This window comes from Acanthopagrus latus, chromosome 5, assembly GCF_904848185.1.
Source record: "Acanthopagrus latus isolate v.2019 chromosome 5, fAcaLat1.1, whole genome shotgun sequence".
NCBI classification, from domain to species: domain Eukaryota; kingdom Metazoa; phylum Chordata; class Actinopteri; order Spariformes; family Sparidae; genus Acanthopagrus; species Acanthopagrus latus.
Window position 1 is genome coordinate 22,905,289 of NC_051043.1, and position 12,649 is coordinate 22,917,937.

The 12,649-nt window shown below is 43.8% G+C and overlaps 1 protein-coding gene across 1 annotated transcript in view; it reads left to right on the forward strand.

Moving 5' to 3' along the window:
• The window catches only part of fbxl17 (F-box and leucine-rich repeat protein 17), a 224,112-nt gene that overhangs the window by 198,988 nt on the left and 12,475 nt on the right, over positions 1-12,649 (forward strand). The window contains exon 10 of the mRNA XM_037097161.1: positions 3,697-3,839. Within this exon, the coding sequence (XP_036953056.1) occupies positions 3,697-3,839 (143 nt within the window). The remainder of the gene's footprint in view (positions 1-3,696; positions 3,840-12,649) is intronic.

Here is a 12,649-nt window from a genome sequence, read left to right on the forward strand (position 1 = left end):
CGGCATGCCTTATATCTGCCTTACTGCACAACTGAGGAGAACACTGCTGTAAAGCAAATGTAGCATGCAGGATGTATCCTTAATTTGCTGACCTTTACAGTGGACATGCCACGAACATTGTGATATATCCCGTAAGAGTCCAATTACTATACGGTGATTGGGCTCTGGGAAAACTCCTCACACACTGAACAGACATCAAGATGCAAATGTCACCCCACAAGGGATAAAAGGCCAGATAACATTGCTCTAAATGAAAGACTGTCTTACAGAGATTTTTTTACAGTATATATGAATGCTGTAATATCATAAGTGCTGTGCTGTGCAAGAACCCTTCTGTGATATCTAACTGTTACTGTAAGTCGTTTTTCAAATGAATTTACAATTGAATTACTTCAGATTTAAAGCAGCTGCAAGGATCTTTACTGTTGTGGCATCTGTGGTCACATGCAGTATGAGCGCCACAGCCTCCAGTACGTAAAGATCTTGACTTGTGTGTGAGTAAATGAATAATAATATGACGTGGTGAAACAAAGTAATGTTGGACCACCGACCTGCAGAGCAGATTCTTTCCTCAGGTTGTAGACCTCTCAGTTCATCCTCAGCACTTGAAATCCAACCTGGTAACAAATATAAAGAGTTAATATAATACAATTAATACAGTGCATGAATATAATATATATAGGAATTGATATTATTTTTCCTGAGGGTGTTTTTGCTTTTGGAGGTCATTAAGAGGCATCCCTAAGCAAAAGAAATAGACTTTTTCATAAAAGTTAGAAAGTGTGAATTAATTTGTAACTATTCAAAGATAGTCTTCTTTCACTTACAGTTCTATGGATTCATAATGAATAGAAAGCAGTACAATTGCATTTTCAAACAAGCAAAAGTCTTTATTTGTATGCTTCACCAATATCTTGCAAAACAAAGGCGCCGAGTTCAGATTGCTCCCACTTTTTCTGAGGAGCTGAATGTAACCGTTCGACTGTAGTGTAAAGGTTTTCAGTTAAAGCTCCTCGCCTTTGCGAAAGTAGCCACCGATTTCCATTTGCCACTGGCAGTAGCTGGAGTTTACAGTCTCCTGATAAAGGATCAAAGGAAGAGGGAGAGAGGCAGAGCACACACACACACGGATATTAGACTGTAATGGCAACCAGATGAACTTGTTGATAGAGCACTAAACGAGTCTAAACAGCCAAACACTTGGCTCATTCTGACAAAGGCTTTATCTGACTCTCCAGTTTACCAACTCGAGAGCTTAACAAATGATGTTTATGGTTATTTGCTCTTCTCTTTGTCCTTTCAGCTATCTCAAACTGCCATATGTTTTTTTTTTCCTTTTTCCCTGGAGTCTGTAATACAGCGGTTTCGATTAGGGAGGTTATGTGCTCGGTTGAATGCAGCACAGTAATCAGGAAATGCGTGGACAATGTATTCACCCGCGCTTCTTATACATTCACCGCGGTAGGCACCTGTCTGCTTCCATCCCCTCACTTCGTCAGGTTGAAAGAAGTTAAGTTGAAGGGGAAGAAGCAGGGAGTGGGAGTCGGTGAAGGGGAAGTGGAGAGAGTTCTGTTGTTGGCTTCGTTTAACTATGAAGCTCTCCTCTTTTTTTATTTGATCTCCCTGTTCCTCAGAAAACTCCAGATTGCTCTGCAAGGCGGATTTAACGGCAGCAATATGTGTGTCTTAACATCAGACGAGAGGTCTGAGCCCAGGTAATCGAATTTTGAGATCATGTGATTGGACTTGACAAGAGGAGCAGGATGGGGAGCCGTTCGCCTACTTGACGTCTCTCCAGTCTCAAACACACACACACAAAAGAAAAAAAACACAAATGTGTGTTCATACTTAGAATATTTTTCCAGGTCACAACTCATAAAAAAATAACCCAACATGGCTGCTCCATGCGCTGTTCACCCATCTGGCCTGATGGAGCTTCCTCCCCATGGTGCCGTTACATGAAGCACTGTGTAACTTCAAAGCCATGTTACTGCCTGTTTCGCCATAATGTGCCATTATGCGTGGAATCCAAGAGCATGCTGGAGTACAAAAGAAACCACATGTGGAGCACTCCATGTGCCCCAAGCTATATATTACATATGTTACATACTGTATACAAGGTTGTTCCTGTGTGTGTGTGTGTGTGTGTGTGTGTGTGTGTGTGTGTATAGGAGACTCTACGCATTACACCTCTCCAGCTGCATGGGAGAAAAGGAGGTTTAGATACATGTAGTCAATTCAAAAAGCATAAGATTATTCATTTCCCTTCTCCTATGGGAACAAGCTCCCACTTCACGGTGCAACACACATTTGTATACAAGTACACACACACACACACACACACACACACACACACACACACACACACACACACACACACACACACACACTTGGGCAATGAGTCTAGCCCAATGGAACATCTGCAATCTGCTGATTGCATGTTATTTAATACTGTAATATGTGGAGGTATTTTGAAAAGTGTTGTGATAAAAGGGGGGGGCAGGAAGAAATTCTATTGGACTGAGTTTGTAAAGATTAATATTCCCTCCTCATTGAAGTGGAGACGTTTGAGCCTGTTTGTGGAAAAAAAAAAGTTTGAAGTGAAATGGATTTCTGCAAATGAGAAAACAACATCAGGGCTAAGTAACCATTTGAAGGTGCTGTCAAAGGCTTTCTCTGTCTTTACCCTCCTCCTTTCATCTTTCTCTCATCCCTCGCTCCTCCTCCTGCCTTCCCACTCTCATTAGTGATGGTTGTGAGAGAGTGGAGAACAAAGCGCAGGCCCTGCCAATCGATCACCGAGCAGCACTATCAATCGACTGGTTGGAGCGCAGGTCTCCTCCATCCGCCCAACGATTGACGGGTCAAGGATTGATGGGGGAGATTGTTGTTGTGTCTGTGTGTGTGTGTTTGTGTTTGTGTGTTAATGCAACAGGGGTATGTCCTTATTTGAGATAGATTACAGAAGATTTAATCTCATCTTGTTTGTCAACTGCACATTTTAATTTGTAGCCGACTAAATAGATAAATTAAAAGGGCATCAAACGAGCAATGTATCTATGAGGGATGGTGTGTGTGTGTGTATGTGTGGAGTTATGTCTACACACATATTCCCAGGTGTAACAAAAGCCCCCAGACACTGACAGATATTTCTTTTTGGTGGCTACTCTTTACCCTGGCACTGTGTCTCTGCCCTGGCAGCAGTAAACATGCATGCACACACACACACACACACACACACACACACACACACACACACACACACACACACACACACACACACACACACACAAAGCCGAATTAAATCATACACTGGCATGGAGTCACACTTTACCCTGGCACGGTGTCATTGCCTTTCAGTGCTGTGACTCATGCCAAAGGCTCTAATGGATGAATCCCGCAGCAGTCTGAACAGGCATGAGTGTGTGTGAGATTTGTGCGTGTGTGTGTTTCAGCATGTTACCCTGTGTGTATTTCCAAGGTGTTGTGTAAACATTGGCATTATGTGTCACAGCTGGCCAGATGACTTGCCCCGCTTTTCATGTCGATTTTCCGTGCCTCTCTCTGGGAGGACGATGCTGCCACATTTGCATGAGAAAGGTTGTCAGACTAACACCTTTTCTTGTTTCTCTCTCCCTCCCTCCCTCCCCCCTGTCTCTCCCTTTCTCCCTCCATGTCTTTCTCCCATGTCCATAGCTCTGATAGCCATAGGCCAGTACAGCAGCACCATAGAGACTGTGGATGCCGGCTGGTGTAAGGACATCACAGACCAGGGAGCCACTCAGATCGCTCAGAGCAGCAAGTCCCTCCGCTACCTGGGCCTCATGAGATGTGACAAGGTAACAAGGCTCGGCCTGTAATGTTGCACTCTCAAGAGATGTTTCTGGAGATGTTTTAATACAAAGCAAATCAGATTGTTTCATGGAGGAAAAAAGTTCTGTGAATCTTTTTTTTTTTTTTTGGTCTACACGAAAACTTAATACGTTAAGAGCTGAAGCAGTTGTTTGATTTGTTGATTGACAGAAAACTAATCAGCAACACTTCAAATTATTTGTTAATTTGTTCATCTTTTTTTGGCAAGTGCCAAATATTTGCTCATTTCAGCTGCTATGTTTTCAGCTTTTTTTTTCTCTCTCTAATTTCTCTGTTTCATATCATTTTAAATCAAATCTCTTTTGTTTGAAGAAAATAAGCAATTTGAAAAAATGGCCCCAGACTCTTTGAAATTGCGATCAGCATTTTATAATCATATTTTACTAATGACGAGATTAATGATCATTATTAGTTGCAGCTGCATTTGCTTTAATATGACTGTAGCCCCCTTTTGGTGCTGTTAATATGCACATACCTGATTGGACCCCCGTTGTCATTCTCAGTAGAGATAAATAAAAGAGTATTGTTTGGTTCGAGCAAATTGTAATACAAGTCTAATACAATATACATAAATACTTTAAAGGTGCAATTTGTAGGAAAATGGCAAGATTTCTAAGGTAGCTCCAAAGAAATATGGGACAACATAACCTCTTCCTGCTGCACACTACACTCTTGGCTGTTGTAACCAGCTGCCATTAGCAAGTAGCTCAGTTAGCTATGGAGTTAAGTGGCCCTATTACTGACAGGTGTCTGCTAGTAGGGCCATTCTTCAACCTCAGATGGCAGGGGAGTCACCATGGTCAGTTTGAAGACAGGGGACACAGTAAGGTTGCGATTTACAGCAGCTCTGATCAGGACTATGATTTTGGGGGTTGAGAAGACATGGCAAGTTATGGACATCTAACAGCTAACGCTGTGTGGGCACTCCGCCACATTTTGCAGTTCATATCTCACATTTTGCCCACATAAATCCATTTTTTCTAAATAATCTGCAACAATGTATGGGTATAAATGATATAACAATGTCTGATACTTGTCACATTTCAGTCATCTTATGGTTACTCTATATTGCCTTGCTTCAGTGGACACACATAAACAGAGACATAATCAAACAAATACACATGATGCCTCAAAAGACACAGGTCAGGGCACCTCGCCAAATAAGAAGCATCCAGAGGCGAGCATGTGGAGTAACTAAGCCCATTGCTGTCTGTGCCCAGTGTGCCCACGTGGTGTGTGTTTGAGTCGGCTTGTTGAGTGATAACACAAGTGAAGTGACATAATGACCCCTCTCAAACTGACTTTGAGATGCCTCTGGGTCTGAGGGACGATCTTTTCCAAAGTCACCCTTAAACTCTTGCTGGCCTCTTACCAATCCAATCACTGACCCGATGGAAGCACGTTAAGTTGTAGTGCCATGGTAACAACTCCACCCACCTCTCCAATTGGTTCAGTGGAGCTCCTACCACACAGATGCATCCACTTACTTACAGGATCATTCAGTGTGACATGAGTGGGATGAGGGCGGACAAGGAAAGAGACAATGAGCAGCTGTCCTAACCTAGAAACTATAGCCTGCACTGATATCGTACAGCCTGGTGTCTTGTACTGTAGTCTGCACAACACAAGGCCATAATCCCAATGCTGGTGGGCCTCCATATGGTGAGTGTAACAGTGTGTTTTTAATGAGCCATTTTGTTTTCAGATTGAGGCTAAATTTTACATTTGGGTTTCGGGCTGAACAAGTTTAAAAGCTCTCTGCTGTGTAGTAAAAAAAAAAAGTCAGAGTAGAAGTTGGCAGGGAAGCAGAGGAGGGCGGAGAGATGTTATGACTTATAGTCAAGGCCTTTCACTGGGCTGGGAACTCATCATTTTTATTTCTTCATTATAAAATCGGTGATATCTGTGTGTCGCGGCCTCGAGGTTGACCTTATGGATTTCTTTGGGGGAAAAAAAAAAGCCTACCCGGAGATCGTTAAGTGTGACCAGAACATCGGTGTATCATATTTATCTATTTATACTGTAATAAAATTAAAACATATGAGGGTCCGATAGTGACCCCATGTGTAAGGTCTCAGTGATAAAGCGGTGTACTCGATTCACATTATTGCGGACGTGAATGCGTATCTATCATATTTATCTAGGAGTAATAAAGAGTAACTGCATTACATAGCAGGTGATCACTTAGATTCCATTTTCATTTAGTCCCCCCGCCTGCCCGCGTCTCCTCGCCGGCTCAGTGACCCCAACAATCGATATCTACAGCCATGCTAATAAAAATCTCTTCTGCAATGACCTACATCTTTACCAGAATAACAATTTTTCTTAGTTTTCCCTCCTCAGTATGCTTTCATGCTCCTCCTGCCCCATCGCTACAAACGAATCCAGCCCATTCCTCTGCTCTTATTCATATATCCGCCTCTCTTCAGATGTGATATTCATACTACCTAATTTAGCCCGGAGGATGGAAAGATAAATAATTATCCTCCCTCTGCTCTGAAGTGGGAATTTGGGGATGACACAGCTAAATAAAGCCATAATTGGTGCTATTAGGGTTGTAATGGAGTGTGAATCGAGCCGAGAGAAGATTTTGACAGTTTCCAAGGTCACGGAATTAATTCACTGCATGCTTGGCCCCTTCACCCGCTTCCTCTGTCTCCTCTCTTTTCGCGCCCCTAAAATTGTGTTTAGCATTGCAAATGAGGAGTACTGGTGAGGATTGGTTAGGCTTGTGTGTGTGTGGGGGGGGGGAGACAAGCCCACAGCAGCTACTTTCTTTTGTTGTTGTTGTTTTTCAATATGCCAGGCGAGAAAAGGGAGTTACAGTAGATAAGGTCAGGCTGCAGGAGCGGACAGAGAGAGGGATAGGGGTAATACGAAGTTCGCTCAGAGGGAAACGAATAAACAGAAAATAGGTTGTTATTACCGAGGTCGCAGTGAAAATGAGAGCTACAGAGCGAGTTAAAGAGGTAAAAAGGTGAGGTGCAGAGACGGACCGGGGGAATTGTGGTTATCTAGGAGTCAGCTCACGGGCAGCAGTGACCATGCTCTGCCTTCTCCTCGCCTCCCACTCGCCGCTCTCGCCGCAAACCCTCCTGCCCCTTCTTCACGCCTCTCGAGAGTCTTCAATCGCCTCAGCTAAAGATCCGTGCTTCTGCTTTTCTTCCTGACAACTAATTTGAATTATTTATATTTCTTTTACGCTTAAAGTTGCTGACTGTCCTCTCCCAAATGACTCAGAGTTGGGGGACGCTCAGTATCTTTTTATCAAGGTCACTTTGACGGGGTGTTTTTTTTTAGTTGCTGTTGGATTCCTGCTGCTTCACGTCTTCTCTTCGCTTGTGCGAGTAAAGAGATTTCTGTATCATCGAAGTGGAAGCAGACAACTTCATAACTTCCCCCTGCTAGCATTTGTAGATGGTATTATTTTGCTCACTGCTGTCGCAAAGATAACCCAATCGCTTTTGTTTTACCCCAAAGCCTCGCAACTACCAGCAACAAGGGACAGTTTCTTTCCAAATTTCATAAAGAAACGATAAACATTACCTTTGAAAATTAGAGAGAAGACAGGAGCATGTTCACTGGAGAGGTAAAGTGATATTGTCATAAAATTTATACGGAGTAATAAAATAGTTTGTGGATTTCTTTGTGTGAAGAAGCGACAGCAGCGGGGGGTGGCGTCGGGGGAGTGGAGGGAAACATTAAGAGGAAATGCACAAGTTTATTTATTAAGTTAGTCTTCAAGGGAGACATGAATGCTGACAGGGTTGTACCCTTAACTCGAGCTTCATCTAAACATTGAATAACTCATCATCTACTGCATGATGATGAAGTCAAAGCAAAAAAAAAAGTTGTGTATTGCAAGTTAAAGTTAACAGAATCTGTTCTTTGACCACTGCCTGGTGAAAAAAAAAAAATTGAAATAGTGGTTGTAATCCCTGTTGCATGCTGTCCCCCGTTAATGAATCAAATCAATATTTCATACTACTCTGCAAAATAGTTTTTAGTACGGGCTATCCAATCAATTTGGCCGTGATTTTTCCTCCGGTTTGCATTTGACATTTCGGCCTCGAGCAGCGCCGTATCACGCCTTATTTGTGTATCACAGCAGTAAAATCCGGAGGCATGTCCAATTCAATCTCGGGGCAAACTAATCTCATCTCTGCACTTAATGCAGTTCTGGGGGGAAAAAAATGCAGAAGCTCGGGGATAACTCTCGATTCCATGGGGTTCCCACATAATGAAAGTCTTGTTCAAATTACTTAACTTTAGACTTCTCTCCGCCACAGTTTCTCTTTTTCATGTTGACAAATCAGTTGGAATTGCCTCATTTTATTAACATCTCCATTGTTTCAAATGAGGACACGGCTGCACTTTCTCAGTGAATCAGTTTGTCTTTTCTCTTTCGTCAGCCCCGTTGTTGACAGCGTGAGTGACCGGCGTGTAAGGTTGGCAGTCCTTCTTCTAGTGGAGCCCATACTTCTTTTCTGCTCACAGGTTGCTCAAGAACTGTAACGAAGGTTGATTTCAGGCAAAATACTTTACTGTAGAGCGCTCTCTCCATTAGATTTGGATGGTATTTTCTTATGATTCAGCTTGATGGATTTTAATTGGTTTAGCTTAGCTTGACCTGTAACAACCCCAATTTATTTAGCTCTACCCGAGGATCTACACACTTGAGGAACCATCTCAATATTTACCCATCAACCAGCCAACATACTGTAGCTAAGGGGGTCACTGACAGTGGCCCCAACCTGAAATAATTTTTCTTTGCCCGCAGACCGTGAATGTTTGCATTGTGAAAATAAATTGTTATATACACTCCGCTCCTCATGAGAGCTGTGTTGACAGTGTTCTGGACATACTGCAAATACTCCGCAGTTAATATTTCCCTTACAAGGCCTTTGCTTGGAATTCATTCAGGATGTGTATGTTGCAGGAATTTAGCACAAATAAGTGCGACACAGAGGTAGAAAAACACGTGGGCCAGGATTCAAGGCGACAATATCGTCGCAGCAAACAGCTGCTCAATCACCATCAGAGCTAGCGTAAGCCTGTCTGACTTACAGATGTCCAGGTAACATCTGCGGCCTACATTTGGCTCTTAAAAATAAATCATGCATTCGCTCTTTCTCTATTTTCTCTCCTCACTTTTTTTTTTCTCCTTCCACCCCCTGCAGCTTCCTCCCACCCTCACTGATTTGGAGTTAGGTTTTTCCGAGCGGGTCCTGTCAGTTTCAGACAAATACAGCCTTGTGATAACCCCCGACACGCAGCGCGGACAGCCCCGTCAGCCCCGTCAGCCCTCCGCCTCGGCAGCGCAGCTCGGGGCTTGTGTAGATTTGTTTGGAATTGTCAAAACGCTGGGAATTTTAATGTAACAGCTTCCCTGGATGTCACAGGACTTAGAACGTGTAGAATTCATTTAAGAACTGTTAACAGGATCCATCTGGCTCTCCTCATGTGGAGCTGTGTGAAGGATCGATTTCCTCCGTCACAGTTTACACAAACGTGCTTCCGTACTGTATACATTTTACTGCCAGCCAGCTTGAATTTTGTGTCCACTGCCATTTGGACTGATACGGAGAATGTTTTATTTATTTTATTTTTTTTACTCTGTACACACACAGACGTAACACAATCCCAGATCTGTGTGAAGTCTGCTTTGATTGTCAGAATATTTTCTTATTGAGGCTGGGCGATATTCGTTTCCAACAGTTTGGAATGTGTGTGTTCACCACTCTCTCTTTCCCCTCCACATCTGTCTGAGGGGTTTCCTTTGTGTCTCGGTGTGTTTATACGCGCCAAAATGCGACGTGTCTGTGTGTTACTGTGTGTGTTCTTCCGAGAGGAATTTATGTTATTTGCTGTTAACGCAGCTCATAATGGCGCATTGAAATCAGAGCCCCTCCAGGCCCGGGCAAATGGCATGCTCCGCCTGCCTCAAATGATTACGCTCCTCTGCCCTCGGGGGCCAAACTGCCAACGTTCCGACGAGGAGAAAGAATGCGATTGATCCCGACTCACCCAAAAATAATCAAATCAATGCATTTTGTCCTCTTTCAGCGCCAGCCTTTTGAAGTGTTCGGCTGAAAAGACGCCAGGAAAAAGTGCCCGAATCGTCTGAAAAGCTGATCATTTCTTTGCTCCCATATGTCAGCGCGTGCATCTCAGAGCAGCCCGGCTCCCCAGCGAGTCTACTGTTAAATGTTAGGTCCTCTCTGCGGGAGGAATTCATCTTTCCACGCCTCGACGAACACAATGGAACATTATGTATTATTTCGGGCTGCGCTTTCGAGTTGTGAAATTGGTGTCAGAGGTAATTTCCAGCTAAAAATTACAGCGATGTTGTAACAGCATTCTGTGCTTTTGGGGCCGGGTGTATGCAGAAAGACAAACACACATAAACATGCCAAACTCACACAAATGCAACAAATGTTAACGCTGTGACATTTATAGCTTTTTTTGCCAACCGCATAATTAAGATGAGTGTCCGGTCACAGAGGCAGGGATCCAGCAGTAAGTTTTATTGATTTATTTGATTTTGCAGAAACACGCTGTACTGCCTCACACCGAACAGTGGTAATTCACTGCACGCCTTATCTGGGCTCTGTTTACATATGTCTCCTCTATGCGTTAAGATGGTGTTCTCCATAATGGGCCCTCCCGGCCACTCTGTGAACATTTAAAGCCTTCATTCTCTGTTGATGTATCACTTTGGGGATTTTAATCTTATTCAGCCTCAGTGGAATGTTTTCTTTTGGAGCGTTTTCACAGCTTGCTCAAATGTACCTCTTTTTCCCCTCTCATCCTCTTCTCCATTCCCTCTCTTTCTTTTCTCTACATCTTTTTCACTCCCGCCCCCCCCCCCCTTTCTTCCTCATCCACCTTTTTTCCCCCACCGTCTTTTCCACTACTTCATTAGAGTGAAAACAAATGGGCAGCTCAGGTTTGTGAAACGGAGAGAGGGGAGCAAACTCACACAGTCAGCACGAAGCAGGACTAGGAAAATAATGACACTGACTGCTACCGGCCCCTTCAGGGACAGCTGGTGGAGAGAGAAAGAGTTATCATAGTAATGGAGGAGAGGAGGGAAGAGAACAGAAAGTAGAACGAGGGTTGGCCTTGAGGAAAAAAAAACAAAAAAATGATTTAACGAATGACAGAAAACCAAAAGGAAATGCAAGTGAAATTAAGTAAAAAGGGAACAATGGAGTTTCTTTTTTACAAATGCCCCACCGCTCCGAAAAGTGTTTTGTGTAAGCAGTTTTGAAGTGTGCTCCCATTACCTGCACTGAGGCGGAGCGACGTTTGGGGAACAGGTATGAGCACCCCAAGATAGAGCAACCAGACAGACCTTGTTAACAGAACAGACATCCCAATCAATACGGCCGTTCCACTGGTGGATCCAGCTGCCGGGGACTACACACAGATAGGCACGGCGCAGCAATTTGCAGACATAAACAAGGGCCTAATTGTTCAGGGCCCGGAGGTTTGGAGCGAGGAAAACAAAGATGAAGTATGGCGAAGAGTTAAGAGGCTTTTTAAGTCTCGTTTAGGAAATGAGAGTTTTGGACTCTGGCGAAACTTTCTTTGATGAGTGTTGTTATTGCGAGCGGCGGGGGTGCTTAGTTTTAGAGGCTCCTGAAGCGAAAGGGGAATTAGGAAGGAAAGACACCGTACGCGCAGCATCAAGTCGTAAGATTGGGCCGGTTCCCTGGTTTTCCTATTTTACCGGGCTTTGGTCAGACTTGAATGTTCAAAGTCGAGAAAGTAGGTTTTTTTTCTTCGGTGTAATCTTGGAGTCTCATCCCACACAGAAGAGCTGTATTGATTGGCGGTCTTAACTGAAGCCGCCTCCTGATCATCCCTTCATCTTGTTTCTAAAGGGCAGGAGCAAGGGACAGTGAAGGAGAGAGGGCGAAATAAAGTGAGACGCCGACAGAGTTCACTGAGTATCTGAAGGGAATCTCAGATTTGCCCTTCAACGTAAAAAAACAAAAAATCTACCAGACCCATAGACACGCGTAAGCCTGACCTCACCTGGCTCACAGGCGCTCACATACACGTTCGCTGCCTTCCCTCCACCTCGCCCTCGCTTTATTTTCGTACCCCTCTTCCCTCTTTTTGTCTCTCTCCCTCCCTTACACTCCTCCGAGCAAGGACGGCCAAGGTTGTTTTGAATTTTGGATGCCGCACACATCTTTTGCTCATTCAATTAGTTCATTCATCTTTCAGCCTTTCCTCCTCTTCCTCCCTCATCCAGTGCAGTTTACCCATCACATCGGAGGTCAAGATAATCTCATGGAGTCACGGGCAGACGGTAGACAGGACTCCGTGTGGCCGGGTAGTCTCACTCGCCGATCCTTGCGTGTTTTTGCGCCAATAACGAATGTTTCGCTCAATATGTTTTTTGGTTTTTTTCCCCTTCCTCCCAAACGTTGTGAGAGACAGCAGGTGGTCACAGTCTCTTTTTTAGCCTGCAGGCGCAGCATCTGACTGTGTCGGTGATGAATTAGCCATTTAATGCTAATGACGACGTCGCTCCCCCTCACTGAATGCTGTATCTGTTAATACATCCAGATGAGCTTTGGAATTTTTTTTTGTGAGGGAATCGCTTAAGATTCTGATTTATGAGCGGCATTAAAAAAAAATGTTTGGGAAAACAGTAGCCAGTGGTTAGAAATGCTTTGAACACTTTTCCGTGTTTTTTGTGTGTAGGCAGGAATAGTGTTCCTGCGACCTGTGGCTCTGTGAAAAAAGAGAACAATTTTCA